The sequence below is a fragment of the Vulpes lagopus genome, chromosome 6 (assembly GCF_018345385.1).
Source record: "Vulpes lagopus strain Blue_001 chromosome 6, ASM1834538v1, whole genome shotgun sequence".
NCBI classification, from domain to species: Eukaryota; Metazoa; Chordata; class Mammalia; order Carnivora; family Canidae; genus Vulpes; species Vulpes lagopus.
In genome coordinates, this window is record NC_054829.1 from 30,198,488 (window position 1) to 30,220,390 (window position 21,903).

General features: G+C 38.7%; 1 protein-coding gene across 1 annotated transcript in view; it reads right to left on the reverse strand.

Annotated features, from left to right (window-relative positions):
* The window catches only part of SLC39A9 (solute carrier family 39 member 9), a 54,734-nt gene that overhangs the window by 26,920 nt on the left and 5,911 nt on the right, over window positions 1-21,903 (reverse strand). The window contains exon 2 of the mRNA XM_041758808.1: window positions 5,401-5,509. Coding sequence (XP_041614742.1) covers window positions 5,401-5,509 — 109 coding nt within the window. The remainder of the gene's footprint in view (window positions 1-5,400; window positions 5,510-21,903) is intronic.

Sequence of the window (21,903 nt, forward strand, 5' to 3'; positions counted from 1 at the left end):
GCTCAACAGAAGACTGATGATCACAAAGAAAAGAATCAGGGATGCCTGGGTGGCTCAGTGGTTGAGCATCTCCCTTCAGCCCAGGGTGTGATCCTGGAGTCCCAGAATCTAGTCCCACATCAGGCTCCCTTCATGGAGCCTGCTTCTCCCTCTGCCTGTGTCTCTGCCTCTCTGTGTCTCATGAATAAGAAATAAAATTAAAAAAAAAAAAATCAAACCAAAAAATAAAGGAAAGAATCAGTACCCTTGGTTACAATGACAGAACTGAATAGTATCAAGAGACTACAAGGCTCACAAAGTCTGAAATATTTACTTTCTGACCTGTTACAGAAAAAGTTTTCTGATAACCTCTGGTCTAAATACACCAACTTGAAGACAGACTATCAAACTGGATTTTAAAAATATGATTCTACTATATGCTGTTTACAAGAAATCCAATTTAAATATAGTGAATGACATGGGTTAAAAGTAAAAGGATGAAAAAAGACATATCATGTAAACACTGATCAAAAGGAAACTGGTTTGGCTATGTTAATATCAAATAAAATAAACTTGAGAACAAGAAATATTACCAGGAATAAACAGGGACATTACATAATAATGAAAAAGGTCAACTCAGAGACAAAGCAACCCTAAATGTGTAGGCACTTGACCAAAGAGCTTTAATATGGATAAAGCAAAACAAAAATCAATAAAATACAAAGCAAGAAAAAAATGAAATAAAAAATGGTTCTCTGGGAAAAAAAATTTTTTTATTTATTTTTTATTTATTTATTTTTTTTTTTGGGAAAAAAATTTTAAAAGACATTACTGCAGACATTAAAAGGATAATAAAAGATTCCTGTGAACAACTCTTACTATGAATAATTCTTCAACTTAGAAGAAGCAGAGAACTTGAATAGTCTATTAAAGAAATTGAGTTCATAGCTAAAAACCTTCCAACATAGAAAACTCCAGGCCCAGATGGTTTCTTTTTTTTAAAAAATATTTTATTTATTTATTCATAAGAGACACAGAGAGAGGGCAGCCCCGGTGCCGCAGCGGTTTAGCGCTGCCTGCAGCCTGGGGTGTGATCCTGGGGACCTGGGATCGAGTCCCAAGTCAGGCTCCCTGCAGGGAGCCCACTGTGGGACTCGATCCCAGGTCTCCACTATCATGCCCTGGGCAGAAGTTGATGCAAAACCACTGAGCCACCGGAGCTGCTCCAGAGGGTTTCACAGGTAAATTCCAGCAAACATTTAAGGAAGAAATATTTTTGATTCTATATAGTCTCTTTCAGAATGTAAAAGAGGGAACACTTTGCAACCCTAAGAGGCCAGCACTATTCTGAGGACACAACCATAAAAAGACATTGTAAGAAAGGAAAATCCGGGACCCCTGAGTGGCTCAGCAGTTGAGCGCCTGCATTCAGCCCAGGGCGTGATCCTGGAGTCCCAGGATCGAGTCTCACATCAGGCTCCCGGCATGGAGCCTGCTTCTCTTTCTGCCTATGTCTCTGTCTCTCTCTTTGTGTCTCTCACGAATAAATAAATAAAATCTTAAAAAAAAAAAAAAAAGAAAGAAAGGAAAATCCAGGCCAATATTCCTCATGAACCAGGGATACAAATATCCTCAACGAGATTTTAACAAATCAAATACATTGATGATAATCCCTACAATCAAGGTTGCATATGTGGCATATGCAAGTCCAGTTCAACATTTGAGTATCACTGTAATTCACCACACTAACAGGCTAGATAAAAAACTCTCAGCAAACTAGGAATAAAAGAGAACTTCCTTAACACGAAGAGGGAATCTTTAAAAAATAACCTATAGCTCAGGACACCTGGGTGGCTCAGCAGTTAAGCGTCTGCCTTCAGCCCAGGACGTGATCCCGTAGTGCCGGGATCGAGTCCCACATCGGGCTCCCTGCATGGAGCCTGCTTCTCTCTGCCTGTGTCTCTGCTTCTCTCTCTCTCTGTGTGTCTCTCATGAATAAGTAAATAAAATCTTAAAAAAAAATCTATAGCTAACATTATACCTAATAGTGAAAGACTGAGAGAATAAGGCAACGCTAACTACTCTCATTCCTAATCAACCTCATACAAGATGGTCCAGCCAATGCAATAAGGAAAGGAACAGGAAATTAAAGGCATATGGGAAAACACTAAAGTTTCTCTGGAAAGGAAATCATTAAACTGTCTATATTCACGGATGATATGATTATGTAGCAAATCACAAGGAATCTAAAAAAAGCTCCTATAACCAGTGAGTTTAGCAAATTTCTACATACTAGGATAGTGGAAATTGGAATATTTTTTAAAGATCATTTATAATTGCACTAAAAATAAGAAATATTTAGGTATATATTAACAGAATACCTGCAAAACTGTATGCTAAAAACTACAACCCTAGGGGTGCCTGGCTGGCTTAGCTGGTGGAGCATGTGACTCTTGATCTCAGGGCTGTGAGTCTGAGCCCCACATTGGATACAGAAGTTAATTTAAAAATTTTAAAAATTAAAAAACTACAACACTGATAAAAGAAATCAAACATCTAAAAAATGGAAATATAGGGATGCCTGTGTGGCTCATTGGTTGAGCATCTGCGTTTGGCTCAGGTAGTGATTCCAGGGTCCTAGGATCTAGTCCCACATCAGGCTTCCCACAGGGAGCCTGCTTCTTTATATGTCTCTCTGTGTCTCTCATGAATAAATAAATAAAATCTTTAAAAATATATATATTTTCCTTAACTGAAATGGTGTTTTTAGGGCTGGAGACTGATCCACAATGAAAGGCTAAAGAGACCAGAATGCTTATTTTTTTAGAAAAGCAGGTTTAAAAAGCACAGTGTATCTGTTTTCAAATGAATCCACAAAAGTATTTTGGGCCCCAAATCAAGAACACTGAAAACAAAGGAATGCAATGCAACAACATGATAGCTAAATTTAAGCTTAAAACCATACCTGAAATATCATATGTGAATTGTATCTTAACAAAACTGCTATTAGAAAAACAAAAACAAAAACTATACCTGAAACACTTTTTTCCTTTCCCCTAGCATTTTCCAAACTTGTCTATTTAAGAATCAGGTAACAAGGCAGCCTGGGTGGCTTAGCAGTTTAGTGCCACCTTCAGCCCAGGGCATGATCCTGGAGACCGGGGATCGAGTCCCACATCGGGCTCCCTGCATGGAGCCTGCTTCTCCCCCTCTGCCTCTGTCTCTGCCTCTCTCTCTCTCTCATGAATAAAGAAATAAAATCTTAAAAAAAAAAAAAAAAATCATGTGACAACCTATTTAAAAAAAGATATTCCCAGGGCCCTTCTCCAGAGACTGATTTTGTAGTCTAGGTTAGGGACCAGAAACTTTTAAACCGCACTCCTAAAAAAAAAAAAAAAAAAAAAAAAAAAAAAAAAATTAAGGTAAACAACTGCTACCCAAAATTCTTTCTTAGCTGCAAAGTCAAGCAAAAAAGATAAATAAATAAATAAATAAATAAATAAATAAATAAATAAATAAATTTAATTCTCTATTTGGTCATGATCTGAAAGTTTTCTAGTACACCAGGATAGTGATCTTACACTGAAATAATCACACCTCAGAAAAATTTAAGATGATCTACTGGGATACAAAAGAAAATACAGATGACTCTTGAACAATGTGAAAGTTAGAGTGCTGACTCCCTGCACAATTGAAAATCTGCATAACTTTTGACTCCTCAAAAAGTTAACTACTAATAGACTACCACTGACCTTATTGACAACAAAAAGTCTGTTAACACATATTTTGTATGGTCTATGTTTTATATACTGTATTTTTACAATAAAGTAAGCCAGAGAAAAGATAATAAGAAAATCTCGAGGAAGAGGAAACACATTTACAGTACTGTATTGAAAAAGGGTCAACTATTAGCAGAACTGCATAGCTCAAACCTGAGCTGTTCAAGGGTCAACTGTACTGGTCTTCTATATACATTTCCTTTAAATCTTATGCTTCAAAATTTTCTCTTTTAGGTTTGTGTTTTATAATGTACACAATAGATCAGTGCAGTTGTGCATGTTTATCTCCCTACCCCCTAATAGGAGATATGATCAGAAAAGAGTAGAAACCACTGGTTCTGGGACTCCTGATTTAGTATCTTCCCCCTAAATCTGGCTAGTCCTCATCCTCTCTATTTTGCAATAAGACCCTCACAATCCTCATAGATAACATTTGCCACCATTCTCTGCCTACCTGATACCATTCATTAGGGTTAGGGCTAGGGCTATAGTCATACACCAGGGATGAGAGCGTCATCACTCTGGATAAAGGACAGTTTTTCCCCTGAAATCTGAAAAGCTGCTTACTATATTGTATCTAGTATGAAATCTGGAAAGTGCCTACCTTTCTATATTACTCTTAAAGTCCAGTTGACTCCTGGCACGTGAAGATTCCACTTGCCATTTTTTTTTTTCCCACTTGCCAATTTAACAGTTGTGATTTCAATCCTTCACAGATGTCTCTGAAGTTTCGTGGCAAGCAGTAATCTGTTTTGCCGAGTCACAAATCTAAATCAAGTATGTTTCAAGCTGGTGTTGAGGACCAAACCATCTAGCAGGTGAGTATTTACTCTCACATGTCTATATTATTTGTCCTCTGCTCACTGTTATTAGGGTCAGGAAAGATTCTTTCATTGTTTTACTTCTCCTTTACTGCAGAGGTCCTCACCAATTACCTACAAGTTTTCCCTAAAGACTCCTTGAATCCAAATATGTACAGTCTATATATTTTTTCAAGTAACAAACACTAAAAATAAAATTGCTGTCATATAGAATTTGGGAAGTTTTTAGGTAGGCTTTAAAAAAGGGCTGTCAGGGATCCCTGGGTGGCGCAGCGGTTTGGCGCCTGCCTTTGGCCCGGGGCGCGATCCTGGAGACCCCGGATCGAATCCCACGTCAGGTTCCCGGTGCATGGAGCCTGCTTCTCCCTCTGCCTGTGTGTCTGCCTCTCTCTCTCTCTCTCTCTCTCTCTCTCTCTCTGTATGACTATCAAAAATAAATAAATAAATAAATAAATAAATAAATAAATAAATAAATAAATAAATAAATAAGAAAGAAAGAAAGAAAGAAATGGGATTGCTGGATCATACGGCAATTCTATAAAAAAAAAAAAAAGGGCTGTCAGACTGGAATTCATACATTACTGCAAATATATCTTAAGTGGTATTCATGAATTGGGGATTCAATTCACAAACTGCTAAGGATGTGTTCAATGCCAAAGATGTCAAAAGATAGGTTTTAAGAACTCTTCCCAGGGCAGAATTCTATGGCAAATAGGAAATATGTTCAGGGGAAAAAACAAAACAAAACAAACCACTCGACTTCTCCTTTCAACACTCCAAGTCAACATCTCTCAAAGAAGACCCTCTTCTCTCTCTCTTACCTTCAAGAATATCTTCATAAAGTGCATGTACTCCTTCAGGCACGATGACTGCCAGTGCAGTTCCACAGAGAAGGCCAGCACCCAAAACAGTCACCAGCTTTAGTCGTTCCTGGAAAGAAAACATAAGAAACTGCTGAAAATTGATGAATCAATGAGAAAAAGTTTCTGAAGTATTTGTAATCAAGACTGTGAGTGGGGCACTTGGGTGGTGCAGTCAGTTAAGCATCTGACTCTTGGTTTCAGCTCAGATCAAGCCCCACCTCCAACTCCATGCTCAGTGTGGAGTCTGCTTGAGATTCTCTGTCTCTCTCTATAAATAAATAAAATCTTAAAAAAAAAAAAAAAAAAAAAAGATTGTGAGCTGCTCATTTGTGAGATTTGTGAGCCCAAAATCTAGTATGGCCAGTGAACATGAAACTGGGGGAGTTTCATAAATAACTAATGCCAATTAAAACAGGGAGATGCTGGGGCAGCTGGGTAGCTCAGTAGCTGAGTGCATTTGACTCAGGTCACGACCTGGGGTCCTGGGATTGAGTCCCGCATCAGCCTCCCCACAGGATGCCTGCTTCTCCCTCTGCCTAAGTCTCTGCCTCTATGTATCTCATGAATAAATCAATTATTAAAAAAAAAAAACAAAGAAACCAGGGAGATGCCATTTACAAATTTACCAGATTCACAATGATGTGGGAAAACTTGTCTACAACTCATGATGGGGAAAATGAGCACATTTGTCTGACACTGGGAGAAATGTAAATAGCTATAACCTATCTGGACCACTATTTGGCAATTTCAATTTAAGGCTTCAAAAATGTGAATTCTTTGCTCTAGCAATTTATTTTTTTATTTTATTTTATTTTTATTTATGATAGTTACAGAGAGAGAGAGAGAGAGAGAGAGAGGCAGAGACACAGGCAGAGGGAGAAGCAGGCTCCATGCACCGGGAGCCCGACGTGGGATTTGATCCCGGGTCTCCAGGATCGTGCCCTGGGCCAAAGACAGGCGCCAAATCGCTGTGCCACCCAGGGATCCCTGCTCTAGCAATTTCAATTCTAGAAATTCCTTCTAAGAAAGAACTATTCAAAGACGATCATGGCACGGACAGTGAAAACCTGAAAATATCCTAAATGTTCAAAAAAGGAGATTGATTAAATAAACCACAATTGATTAAATAAACCACAGTACCACAGCACTCAGCCATTAAACATTATGATTCAGGTCTATTCATGGATATATGCACTGTTATGAGGAAAAAGCTGGTGGCAAACCAGCTTTTTATATGCACTGATAAGCTCATATTTGTAATAAAAAGTATACATATAAGTAGAACAAATGTAAATCAAACTAACAAATTTTTAACTTTATAATTTATAAACCTAATACATAATACACGATTTTTAAAACATTGCAATTGAGCTACAATGAACATGTTACTTATACCATGAAAAAATAAAGCTTACTTAATTCAGTATTAAAATGTTCTACATGTCTTTAAAAGCTGCTTTATTGAGGTTATGACTAAAATACCAAAAGCTGTAGATATTTAATGTATACAACTTGATGTATATGAAGGTAAGTATATATCTGTTAAATCATCATCATAATCAATGCCATAAATGATCTATGGTTTTAATCCAACCTAATCTCAACTTTTTTCTTCCTACTCAAATTTATTTGAGAGACTGCCTCTTGACACTCAAAATATAAAAGATTATATTTCAAAATTTCTTGAAGCAGTGGTGTACCATGTATGGCTTTCTGGAGCCTTAGCAGTATGAAAAATGACCTTAAAAACTAAAAGGGGGAAATTATGTACATTGCTTATGAAAAAGTTTTAATAATTAATGTACTTCACTTTTCTGTTTTAGTTTCCTTTACAAGGTTAGCAAAAATAACAGTGGCTGTATCATTTCTGACATACTACTGAACTTGTGACTCTGAGGTTAGGGAAATAAATACATAATATACACATACATACATATACTGTTTCTACGGAAAAATGGGTTCTCAGATGAAAGGCTCATTGAAGGATTAGAGTCCCCTCCTTGTTTGGGAAGAAGGAAGGAATCTATCTCATTGTGTCTCTAATGAATATGGGGAAACTACAATTACAATGTCCACACCAACTAATACTTGCTATAAAGCAAGAGGGGAATCCCCCGCTCCTTAGCATATAGGCCAGGTTGGTCCTTCATACATTCTGGATGGCCATTATTAGTTACTTATAAATAGAGCATTCTGAATGCATCCAGTAGTTGAGGGCACTGGCTTGGGAGGCAGAGCTGGCTTCATGTCCAAACTGGTTAATAATATTTAGTACATCAGATTCTCTTCTGTAAAATATTTTTACATGTCTTATATAGGAGGCGACAGGAGAAAGTGATTGAAGCATTTCAGAAAAATGACACCAAACAACTGGTGTTACTTTTTAATATTTAATACTGAGCTATTCTAAGAGCTTTTATCTTCTACAAGTTACTAAACTCATCAAAGCACTGCTAATCACAGCATTCATTTGAGACAAACTGCCAGAGCATGGAGAACACAAGATGTGTGAAAAACAGCTCTATTCTGTATAAGGGGACATGGTATATGAGTTAGTCTACTTGTCATTTTCTCTAATGAACTCATAAAAGTCACCTTTATTTTTAAAAAATTCATGAATGTAAAGTTTCACTCCTAAGAAAGGACCAGAAATAATGGTAAGCTGAACTGGACTTAGCATACCATGTCATTTTAGGGACTTGGTTTCAGAATGCCACAATTCAAACTAATGAATAAATTGCTAGGGAAGAAAATTGTCCTGTCAGCATTTTGACTCTGATTATGCTCTACTCTGGGAAATGGAAATGAAAGATGCCTCTGCCTTATAAATTGAGGGAAGATGAGAAGTGATGAAAGGGATGTACTTAAAAAAGAAAGAGCTAAGCACCCTCCAGAATTACTTGGGTGGAGGCACCTGGGTGGCTCAATTGATTGAACATCTGTCTTTGGTTTGGATCATGATCCTAGGGTCCTGAGGTCAAGCTACACATCGGGCTCCCTGCTCAGAGGGGAGTCTATTTCTCTCTCTCCCTCTGTCACCCCCCAACACTCATGCTCTCTCTCTCCCAAGTAAATACATAAAGTATATATTTTTTTAAAAAGAGTTACTTAGGTGGCAGCTTATATCATATACATAAGTTAATTCTTGATGGATTATACTTTATAAAATCTAGAACTCAGGATGCCTGGGTGGCTCAGAGGTTGGGGATCTGCCCTCAGCTCAGGGCATGATCCTGGGTCTGAGATCGGGTCCCACATTGGGTTCCCTGCAAAAAGCCTGCTTCTCCCTCTGTTCTATGTCTCTGCCTCTCCATGTCGCTCATGAATAAATGAATAAATACAATCTTTAATAAATAAATAAATAAAATCTAGAACTCAGAAACTTCTAGAAGAAAGAGTAGCTTTGTAATCTTGGTGTTGGCAAAATTTCTCAGCAAGGACACAAAAAGATTCTGCATCACAATTTAAAACATCTGCTGATCCACTCAGAAAATAAACAGACAAGCTACATACTGGAAGAAAATATCCGTAACACACATATCTGTAGTGAATGCTGTGGTGACACTGCCCACATCAACCTCCTCCAGGCTGAAGACACCTGTTCCCCTAGCTGCTGGGAGTGCTGCCTACTGAAGGCTCACAGCTGAGTCCCTCTGATGAACTGACCTTGGGCCAAAGGGTACCAACTAACCTAAGGCTATATTCCCTCTGGCAGGCCAGTTCACATCCCATGCTAGTCCCTGGGTTGTATGGAGGGAGCTACAAAGCCAGGTCCTCTTGCCTCCATTCAGGATATCTCTGAAGGGCCATCCAGCTTCAGAGCCTACTGTGAGGTGAGCTGAGGCCTCTACTGCAACTGAATTACAGTTCAACTCCTCCTTCTGCTTAATCCTACTCATTCTTTCCCAGGTGTTATTCCCAAGAGCACTCCTCAATAAACTTCCTGTGTGCAAATCTTCTCAGAGTCTGTTTTCTGGGGAACCCAACCTAAGATATCGATAAAGGGCATGTGAAATATAAAAAACTTTTGCAACTCAGTAAGAGGCAAAAACACACACACAACAAAAAATGGGTAAAAACATTGAATAAATAACTTCACCAAAGATATATGAATACTTAATAAGCCCATGAAAAGATGCTCAGCATCTTTATTCACCAGGAAAATGTAAATCTAAATTAAAGACATCTACTTACACCTACCAGAATGGCTCAGATTAAATACTCGTGACACTAAATGACGGCAAAGATACAGAGCAACTGGAATCCTCATGTATTGCTGCTAGGACCATAAAACAGTACAATCACTTTGGAAAACTACTAGTCTCTTATCAAGTTATCCAGCAATTCTACTTTTGGTATTTTCCAAGAGAAATAAAAATGTATGTTCACAAAAACACTTGTATAAGAATGTTCATTATTGAGGTTTATCAATAATAGGCATAATCTGCTCAGATGTCCATCACTAGAAGAATGTATAAACAAAGTGTGGTATACTCATACAATGGAATACTACTCAGTAATGAAAAGGAATAAACTACTGCTACATACAGCAACCTGAATGAATTTCAAAAATATTATCCAAGGGCAGCTCTGGTTGCTCAGCGGTTTAGCACTACCTTCAGCCCAGGGTGTGATCCTGAAGACCCGGGATCAGGTCCCAAGTCGGGCTCCCTGCATGGAGCCTGCTTCTCCCTCTGCCTGTGTCTCTGCCTCTCTCTCTCTCTGTGTCTCTCATGAATAAATAAATAAATAAAATATTTAAAAAAATATATTATCCAGATGTTTGAATAAAAGAAGTCTGACACAAAAGAGTTACTTACTATCTAAGTCTATTTATAGGAAGTTTAAAAGCAGGCCAAACTCATCCTTGGCAAAAGAAATCAGAACAGTGGCTGCCTCCAGCAGAAGTGTGAGAATACAATGGCTAGAGAGAATAACAGTAACTAGGAAATGGCACCAGGTTATTTATTTTTAGGATGATGGAAATATTCTAAATCCTGACTGGAATGTGAGGTACATTTGTATATACTTGTCAAAATTCATCAAATTGCATTAAGATAGTACTTTTTACTCTACAAAATTACGTAACTATAAAAAATTACCGGGCAGCCCGGGTGGCTCAGTGGTTTAACGCCGCCTTCAGCCCAGGGCGTAATCCTGGAGACCCGGGATCGGGTCCCACGTCGGGCTCCCTGCATGGAGCCTGCTTCTCCCCCTGCCTGTGTCTCTGCCTCTCTCTCTCTCTCTCTGTGTCTCATGAATGAATAAAAAAAAATTACCTAGGTACTAATTTACTCAGCCAGGACCCCTGAAAGGATTCATTTTATTTTTTTTAATTTTTATTTATTTATGATAGTCACACAGAAAGAGAGAGAGAGGCAGAGACATAGGCAGAGGGAGAAGCAGGCTCCATGCACCGGGAGCCTGACGTGGGATTTGATCCCAGGTCTCCAGGATCGCGCCCTGGGCCAAAGGCAGGCGCTAAACCACTGCGCCACCCAGGGATCCCAAGGATTCATTTTAGAACTATTCAATTTTAATAAACCTTCTTCATGGCAGCTCTTCTTTTTTTTTTCTTATTACTCTTTTTTATTTTGGTAATCAAGGAACTGCCTTAGGAAGCAGCAGCCTCCTTAATATGGCAGCTCTTTGAAACCAAGCTCAGTCTATGTAGAATACTAAAAGGCACTTCAAAAATTTTCTTAAGTAATTCACCTGCCATTCAGACATTCCTTAAAAATCATTCCTCACATTTTATGTCAATGATTGCATGGAAAAATCAGTGGTATTCACAATTCTGGACCAACCCACAAATTCACTAGGCACTTACCAAGTGCTGTAAAATATTCTACATTGGCACCACGTGAAGTACTATACTGAGACAAGTTTTAAAAAGCAGGAGCAGAAGTGAGTTCTTGAGGCTTACTACATACTACAAAATTAAGTTGCAGGTGAAGTGGCACAATTTAAGAAAACGGAGGGATATATGCCATCCAGAATAACTTAAACACCTATGAGCATTAAAAAAAACTTTTGAACTCCAATAAAAATATATATATATGTATATATATGTATGTATTTTAAAAATTTGTTTATGATGCTTGGTACTTCTGACACAAAAGAGTATATATGTATATATATTTAAAAAATTAAAAATGCAACTCATTCTTCTGGGGAAAAAAAAAAAAACTTTCAATTGGGACGCCTGGGTGGCTCAGCATTTGAGCGTCTGACTTCGGCTCAGGACATGATCCTGGAGTTCCGGGATTGAGTCCCGCATTGGGTTCCTGCATGGAGCCTGCTTCTCTTCCCTCTGCCTATGTTTCTGCCTCTCACTGTATTTCTCATGAATAAATAAATAAAATATTTAAAAAAAAAAACCTTTCAAATTCATAAAGTAAAAAAATAAATCTCCTAAAATGCTGCTTGGCCCAAATTTTTAGAAAGAGAAAGTAAAATTATTTTTATTTATTAATCTTCAAACGTATACTTTAAAAAGAGGGATACCAGCTACCAAAGTTATCAAAACAGAATCTAAGTTTAAGAAACTGGAAGAAAATGTAAAAAAAGATCCTCTCTTGATATACAGATGAAGAATCAAAGGCCACAGGTGAGAAATAACTTGCTCAAGATCGCATGGCTAGGCTAGTTAGTGGTAGGGGAACAATTAGATTTGACAATGCACTCTGTTGCCCTGTACATGCCAAGACAATGTCCATCACGTGACACAATACATACAATCTGTTATACGAAACTTACCTCCGATGATAGACAACATTGAGCCTCACCACCTCTTTAAACAGTGTGAGCAAACAGAATCCACATCAGGTGTCTGGGTGGCTCAGTCAGGTAAGCATCTGCCTTCAGCTCAGGTCATGATCCTGGGATCCGGAGATGGAGTTCTGCATGGGGCTCCTTGCTCTTTGGGGGCCTGCTTTTCCCTCTCCCCACCCCTAGCTTGTGCGCGCACACGCTCTCTCTCTCGAATAAATAAAATCTTAAAAAAAAAAAAGAATCCATAAACATCAAGAGGAAAACCAAAATTATAATTAGTTATGATTGTCTTCTACTGACAGTTTCTAAAGAAGGACAGGAAGTACCAAGCTTTTCCTAAGGTTTCATTTCTTCAATGTAGAAGACCATTCTTTATTCTGAGATTATGTCCTACCTACTTTTTGGTCTTAAAATGTGCTTTTAAAAAATGATGGTGACTATAGTTTTTTTTTTAAGATTTTATTTATTTATTCATGAGACACACACACACACACACACACACACACACACACACACACACACAGAGGCAGGGACACAGGCAGAGGAAGAAGCAGGCTCCATTCAGGGAGCCCGACATGGGACTTAATCCCGGGACTCCAGGATCACACCCTGAGCCAAAGGCAGCGCTAAACCACTGAGCCACCCAGGGATCCCGTGTTTTTATTTTTAGTGTCTTTACCTGGCAAAATTAAAAGCAGGGAATCCTGTGTCAAATTTCCCTTATTTGAAAAGTATTACTGGCCTGTGAAACCTAACTGTACATACAGCTGATGTACAGTGTAAACATGAGATCTGTATTATAACATCATAAACAAATTTAGAAACAAAGAATTTGAGAAAATGTATTCAATGTATCAAGGTAAATATGAGTATATCATCTAATTTTATAATACTTCCTTGGAGGTAAGACAGTGTAAAATTACTAAAGACAGAACTAAAATTACTGCACTATGTTCTAGTTCCTCTTGAAATTAAGAAAAGCACATTTATTTATCAAACGAAGTTAAACATCCAATGAACACTGTGTTTGTCCTTATGCCAAAACTGTAAGTTCTATGAGGGAAGAGATTTTTGTTTTTAATTTGCTGCTCAATGCTCCGTAGCTTATAGAACAGAAACTGGCAGGTAACAAATTCTCCCTAAATATTTACTGAAAGAATGAATTAAATGCCCGTCACCATGCAAGGCACTAGGGACTTGGTACCCCCCATTTCACTGGCTCTAATAATCAAGATACACAAATGTAGTGCAGCCTCTTTAGGCATGGGAAATAGGCCTACCATATTCCGTACAAGTGTAACCATATGAAGAATTTTCAATGGTTAGTTGCTTTGGAATTTATGCTTTGGCTCAAGGGTTATTCAAGTACATATAACAAAGAACTACAATAGGATTCCATTAGAGTGAATGTGAAGCAATGCTGTCATTTGTCCCATTAATACAAATACGTTAAATGATATCTATTTTTTTCCCCAAGGAGCTCAGAACCTTGTTCAGTCACCATTTCAATCTTCGACAAAGTAATACACAGATTATTCATCCTCCATAACTTTTATGAGCTAGGTAAATATCTACCAACCTTCTCAGGGTGACTAATACTACAGAGGTAACACCTGTAATGAAGAAGACTCAGTAGTCAAAAGATAAGCATCACTGCCATGGGTTGTAGTTTTCATTTTTTTATTTTCTAAAAATTTCTTAACTACCTAAATTATTTTATATGCAATCTGATTTATTTCAAGCACTAGACATGTGGCTCCATATTATTTGCACAGCTGTATTTTTTTCCACACAGCTTCACAACTTGGGACTCAATCTCAAAATTATGTATATGTCAAAGTTAAAATACTGAGGTTCTCTCCTACGTTTATGGTAAGTCACTATAGGATGTATTTAAATGAAGAACTACAAAATCAAAGTGTGGTTCAAGATGAAAAGACAGTTCCCAGAGTAATAGTTTCTGTCAGAGAAACAACATATTTACTCAAGAGAGGCATGAACTATGCAATGCCATTGGCTTTATGTTATTTCATTTCATAGCCTCACAGCTGCAGTCTGACTGAGACAAAGGACTGACCAGATATCTTAATTAAAACAGCTGGCATTCAATGCCATTCACAATCAGTGTAAAGCTTTGAAATCAGTTTAATTTTCTTGGCAGACAAGAAAATGGTTTTTCTTTCCTTGCTCACAAAGTCAATAAATTGTTTTTGATGAAATATAAGCCAATAATTTAAAAGCTTGTAATATTTAAAACAATTTATTTCAATCCCTCTTTTATCATGCTCATTTTAGTACTGAAAGCATCAACTATACTTTTCTAAAAAAGTAAAGATGCATCTCTTATTATAAGACTACTTCAGGGATGCCTAAGTAGCTCAGTCAGTTAAGCGTCTGCCTTCGGCTCAGGTCCTGGTCTCAGGGTCCTGAGATGGAGCCCCACGTCGGGCATCTGGCTCAATGGGGAGTCCGTTTCTCCCTCTCCCCCCACTCATGCTCTCTCTCATTCTCTCTTTTAAATAAATAAAATATTTTTTAAATATTTATTTATTTATTTATGATAGACAGAGAGAGAGAGAGAGAGAGAGAGAGAGAGGCAGAGACATAGGAGGAGGGAGAAGCAGGCTCCATGCTGGGAGCCCGACGTGGGACTTGATCCTGGGACTCCAGGATCGCGCCCTGGGCCAAGCCAAAGGCAAGCGCTAAACCGCTGAGCCACCCAGGGATCCCAAATAAGTAAAATCTTAAAAATAAAAACACTGCTCCCTTCAAAGCTCCAGGCACTGAAGAGATGAACTACCATAGGGTACAGAGTAACTCTTATTCAAGCAACAAAGGCCATCTCCAGATTCTTACAAACATACCTACTTCAAAGTCAATTTAACTGCTACATAACCTGCTGTTAATTGTCAGTAACAGGTAATGAAGAAAACTCAAATATGAACTTTGTTCTTCAAGTCCTGACAACTGAGACAAGATGCCCCCAAAGTCTCCAGCCTCTAAGTTGCAGCAGTGACCTTGAGTAAATTCAGTGTCCTCCTCTGTAAGAAGGGGGCACAATGCTACTAGTATTATCATGCAAGAATATGACATGAGCACACTTAGCACAGAGCAACTGTCATTATTACTTATCTCCAACATCATTAACAGCAAGCAGATAGGGCTTCTAAGCCCCTTTTTCACAAGAATAGCAAATCAAACCCCAGATACTTGGATAAAAATTCAAGCAAATGATGCTCTGCTATTTGCCATTTTTCCAGTGGCATATGGGCTTCCCCTTTGACACAGAGGTAATAGCAAGCAAAATTTTATTAATGCCACTTCTTCCAATTTTGGAAAACAAGACTAATTTTCTTTTGGAGTAAGAGTCTTTTCAAACATAAAAGAACTAGTAAGCATAAATGGAAATCCCATAAGACGGTTCAATGTGACTACAAAAACAAACACAAACTCACTGGGAAAAAACCTGGGAAACTACTGACAATATATATTATTAGTAAGAAGTTTAATTGACCTGAGAAAATTTGAATAATAAAAATACATTTTCCTTGGGACTCCTGGGTGACTCTGTCAGTTAAGCACCCAACTCTTGATTTTGGCAGAGGTCATGATCTCAGGGTCGTGAGAATGAGTCCATGTCTGGCTCCTGTTGGGGATGGAATCCACTTAAGAGTCTCTCTCTCCCTTTCCCTCTCCATCCCCCCAAAATACATTTTCCTTTACCAAATTAGCAAAGTTTAAAAACTTAATAATGGTATTCAACGTTTCTAAGAATACAGTGTCATTTGCATTTGCTGGAAAAAAATGCATTTTAAAAAAACTCTGGGAATACAGATGGAGAACCTTCTTAAGAATATGCCCCTTAGGGGGCAGCCCAGGTGGCTGGGCAGGAAACCGCCTTCGGAACAGGGCGTGGTCCTGGAGACCCAGGATGGAGTCCCACGTTGGGCTCCCTGCATGGAGCCTGCTTCTCTCTCTGCCTATGTCTCTGCCTCTCTCTCTCTCTCTGTGTCTCTCATGAATATGTGAATAAAATCTTTTTTTAAAAAAATAACTGAGTATAACAAAAACATTTAAAAAGGCCTAGAACACATTTTTAGTAATAAAGGAAAATGCTTGGTATACTACCAAGTAAAAGGAGAATGTAAAATTATACATAAGCCACATAATTAACCACATTAAAAATGCAGACAAAAAAGAATGGAAAAAATAAAAAAAGTTATTAGCAATTCTTACTGGACAATGGGATAATAGATGACTTTATTTTCCTTTTACAGATTATCCTGTTTTCTAAATTTTCACAAAGAGCCTCTATTATACAGCCAAGCTTTTTTTAAAACAAATTCTGTTCATTTATTTAGAGTGGCTTGAACTTAGTAAACTCAATTTGAGCTTAGTTTCCTCCTCTATAAACAGGACAATAATTCTCCCCTTTCAAGGTTACTGTCAAAACCAACAAAACTTGACACATAAACCAACACTGTAGCTATTATTACTATTAATTATTGTACTGTGGTTGGATTAGAGTACAATTCCCATAATAACATGTACTTGGAGATGTTTTCCCCTTTACTGAGTGGTTCTAAACAACCACACTTCGATATTCTGTAAGAATCTGTAATGTTTTCCAGTCTCCCCTACTCTTGTCATGTTGTGATGTATTTCCTCTATTTGCTTTCCCCACCCCTTCTAGTCTGCTATTTCTGGTTTTCAAAGACCTTAGAAATCAGTCCAGCCCAGAGGTTATAGACTGGCAACTCATAAACATCGGTTATTTGGCCCACAGTAATATAACAATATTTGATTTAGTAGCCAAAATGTAAAATTTGAAACATTTCACTTAAAAAGCCTCGTTTCCAGCTTCTGAAAAATAGGATGATTTAGCCACACCAAGGCTTAAGGTCGTCAAATAGCAGACAGTTGGATGACCACAGTTCTCATTGCTCCCTAAGGACTCCCAGGCACTGCCACTCAAGGTGAGCTACCATGTACGGTGGCACTTGAACTGTTTTATCTTACTCCAGGCCTGATTCCCTGTTCACCTTAGCAGTTATTGATTTTTATGACCTAATACCTAGCTGAATTAGTCAGAGTCCAACCAAGAAAGAGAAACCATAAATTGAACAGAGGAAGTTTAGAACAGGGGACAGTAAAATGAGAAATTAACCAGTAAGACAGAACTGTAAAGGATATAAAAACAGCAAATAAAAGAAGTGCCTACTGTAGGACTGAGGTAAGAGTGGTCAAAGAAGAGGTCCCATGTGGGTAGAGATTCAAACCCTGCTGGAAAGGGCATGGCTGGGGCTCACTGAAGAACAGTAAAAGGTCCTGGGATCAATTCTGATACGTGTGCACATATGTGTTACAATGCTGGGACACCAGCTGGGTGTCCCATAGTCTAACTTAATTCTAACACTATCTGCCTGGAGACATTAGATCCCACAGATTAAGGGTTCAGTTTTACAAGACTGCCCCCACCTTCATGAAAGAGGACTTCGACTACCTCTACCTTGACCTCAACCTTTCTAACTGATCAAATTCTTCTTTCTGGCTTATCTCTTAACTCTGTCAAAAGACCCTGCAGGCAAAGCATCCCCTGAAGGGAATCACAACTACCACCTGCAGCAGTAAGGGATACCCTGAGCCAGCAAGACCCTGTATAACTGACCCCAAGGCAGTGAGTGATTGACCTGTCTACTGCCCACCTGCATGTACCCACTGACCTTTGTCCCACATTTTCTTCATATGACCTGGAAATATCGTGAGCACTTTGAAGACAGTCTTTTGAGAAACTAGTCTGCAGTCTTCCCAGTGTTGGCCTCACTGAAATAAACTCCTTTCTCATTTCACCATGACTTGTCTCTTTGCCTTTAGATGTTGTCAGCAGCGAGTGGCTGAATCTGGCCTGTATGGGACCCCCACACTCCGGAGCTGGGTGCTCTCGCACTCCTGCACCCCAGCTATGTGCAAGTCCAGGTTGTCACCTGTGTTTCTGACTGACTGACCTCCTCTTCTTGGGTTTGATTAATCTGCTACAGTGGTTCACAGAACTCAAAGAAACATTTTACTTATGAGATTAATTGGTTTATTATAAAAAGATATCAGATAAAACCAGATGGAAGAGACGCACAGGGTCAGGTAAGGGGAAAGGATGCATAGCTTCTGTGCCCCCTCAAGGCATAAACTCTCCCAGCACCTCTATGTATTCATTAACCAAGAAGCTCTCTGAACCCTGTCTTTCCGGGTTTTTATGAAGGCTTCATTACATAGGCATGATTCATTAAATCATTGGCTGGCCACAGGCAATTGATTTAACCTTCAGCCTCTCTCCCTTCCAGGTTGGCAATGAAGGTCCCAACCTTTCAAGCACATGGTTGAGGCAATCAGCCACCAACCTTAGGTTACGAGGAACAATCTAAAAATCATCTCATTCACATGACAAAAAAACAACTGTATGGCTCTCTTCACTCTGGAAATTCCAAAGGTTTTAGGACCTCTGTGCCAAAAACAGGAAGACCAAAACTATACTGATTTTAAAGCACAATATTAGAGGTAGAGAAGTTTCTGTGGTGCCACACTGGTGGAGCTTGCTGGAAATCTGCACTCTTGGCTGTTGGAGAAAACTGTCAAGGGGAAGTGTCTTATTGAAGACATTCTCCTATTCTATAAAACTAACCAAGGCAGGGTGGTGCCAGTGAGAACTACTGACTGCTGGGTGCTGGAGAAGTATGTGTTCGGCAGGAGGCTGTGGCTTGAAAACCTGCCTGCAATGCAGGAGGTGGGCTCTGGAGAAGCCCAGCTGGAGGCCAGAGAAATCAAACGTGTGTGCTGCAGAAGCTTGCACTGGAGAAGCAGGGCACTGGGGAAGGTGGTTGCCTGTGCTATAGGAATTGTTGCCAGAGTAGTTGCCCAAGAGCAGGCATGGACCTAGAAAGAAAAAACCTTTCCTCTTACAATTTCTCTCCAGTATCCTTTATTGACAAAATGCAACAGTCTGCCAGCTGGCAAAGGAAAACTACTTAAAGGGCCCAGATCCATTTCTGTAGAGTAGTCAATGAAGAGTAAATTTAAAGCTGAGAGGCAATAAATTGATAACTGGCATACTAACCTACTAGAATTACAAGAAGAGATACACAGAAGCCAAGTGAAGCCAAGAACAGAAGAGAGCAAGTAAAATGCTTGCTCTTCAAGCTGCCTATTTAGCTATTCACAGACTTTTCTGGTGCTTTAGATTAATGAAGTTTCTGGATGAACAAGTTGTACACAAAGAGGTGCTACCAATATTCTCCTTCATCTATATTATATAATAACTATTAAGTACTGATTGTGCCAAGCACGTCCTATTATAATCACCTTACATACATTAATTCATTTAATCCTCACAACAATCCTATAAAATAGGTGCTTCTATTATTCTCACTTTACAAAAGGTCAAGTAATTTGTCCAGGTCCACAACAGGCAGCAAATGGCAGAGCCACAATCTGAATCTATGTAAGTTAGCTCCAGAACCTATACTCCTTTTTTTCTTTATTTAAATTCAATTTCATTAACATACACTGTATTACTAGTTTCAGGGGTAGAATTTAGTGACTCATCAATTGTAAACAACACCCAGTGCTCATTTCATCACGCCTTCATTATGCCCATCACCCAGCTACTCCATCCCCCCACCTATCTCTCCTCTAATAAACCTATTTCCTAGAGTTAAGAGTCTCCTAAGGTTTGCCTCCCTATTTTCATCTTATTTTATTTTTCTTTCTCTTCCTCTATATTCACATTTTGTTTCTTAAATTCTACATGAGTGAAATCATATGGTATTTGTCTTCTCTGACGGATTTATTTTGCTTAGCATAATACCTTCTAGTTCCATCCCAGAATCTATACTCTTAAACACTATGCTAAACCACTTCACTACAAAACCCATTTCATGTTTTCATTATTTGCTTTTAGCACCCATCTTGTTTCCCCAATTTGCCACTGTCAAATGCTTAAAGATTTAATGAAAGGAACACACAAGGTACAGAAGCCAGGGTATCATTTTTTGGTTACTAGAAAACTGATTCCCAGAGAAATACAGGGCTTACGATAGATAGTATGATGTACTTACCTAGTAGTTAAACTCAAGATCTCATCACTTAAAAATCTACATAACCAGGGCAGAAGAATTTCCAGAACAACTAATACTTATTTCTATTTTATTTCAATAAAATTAGGCATTCATTATTAGTATTTGAGGAGGATTGAGACTTCTAGAATTCTGTCATAGGTTTAAGAAATACCTGTACTGGGATCCCTGGGGGGGCGCAGTGGTTTAGCGCCTGCCTTTGGCCCAGGGCGCGATCCTGGAAACCTGGGATCGAATCCCACGTCGGGCTTCCGGTGCATGGAGCCTGCTTCTCCCTCTGCCTATGTCTCTGCCTCTCTCTCTCTGTGTGTGTGACTATCATAAATAAATAAAAATTAAAAAAAAAGAAAAGAAAAGAAATACCTGTACTTACACTAAGCATTACGACTTGTTACCTGGAATTCCAAACTGAGCTATAGAGGACCTTAAACCTTGTTATCATTCAACAAAGTTGCACATCTTTTTCAATTAAAGGAAAAGTTAAGTCACATACAGAAGCATTCTGAATCCATTTCAGGTCTTCTTCCCTTAAAAAAAGATGTGAATTCTTGAATATGATAATTTAGAACTGACTTGACTATGAAGACATCAAATATGAAATTAATTTTGGATAGTTCAAAATGGGAATTGCTTCAGATTCTAACTTGGCAGGTGTTGACTTAAAGGGCATTGAAGACATATTCCACTCTTTCTTAAAGGTTTTGATGCTATTTGAAGATGGTTTACCTCTGTAGTTTCAATCCTACTACACTGACAAAACATAAGGTAGAAGAGAGCAGCCCGGGTGGTTCAGCGGTTTAGCGCCGCCTTCAGCCCAGGGTGAGTACCTGGAGATCCGGCATTGAGGTCCATGTCAGGCTCCCTGGATGGAGCCTGCTTCTCCCACTGCCTGTGTCTGCCTGTGTCTCTGCCTCTCTCTCTCTCTCTCTGTGTGTGTTCCTCATGAATAAATAAATAAAATCTTAAAAAAAAAAACAAAAAACATAAGGTAGAAGATATACTGTGGAAGGTAGAATGTGAATGATGTCAAAAGATAATTCTAATTTGGGGAACTAATGGAGATAATGTTAGTGGTGTTAAGACGTTCCTAATTTGTGAGCTAAGGTGCTACTTTTTCTTTCTTTCTTTCTTTCTTTCTTTCTTTCTTTCTTTCTTTCTTTCTTTCTTTCTTTCTTTCTTTCTTTTTTTTTTAAAGATTTCATTTATTTATTCATGAGAGACACACAGAGAGAGAGACAGAGAGAGGCAGAGACACAGGCAGAGGGAGAAGCAGGCTCCATGAGGGGAGCCTGACGTGGGACTTGATCCCGGGTCTCCAGGATCATGTCCTGGACTGAAGGTGGCGCTAAACCGCTGAGCCACCGGGGCTGCCCAAGGTGCTAATTTTTCATTCCTTCTTTACAGTCTTCATCAGAAAAGGAAGTATTGTCTAATGGTCAAGTGCTTTGGCCTGGTAATCAAACTGACTTAGTTTCAAATCCCATCTCTACCAGTGTCTACCATACTCTCTGAGCTAGAGTATGCACATTTGTAAAGTGAGGCTTAACAGGAGACCTCACAG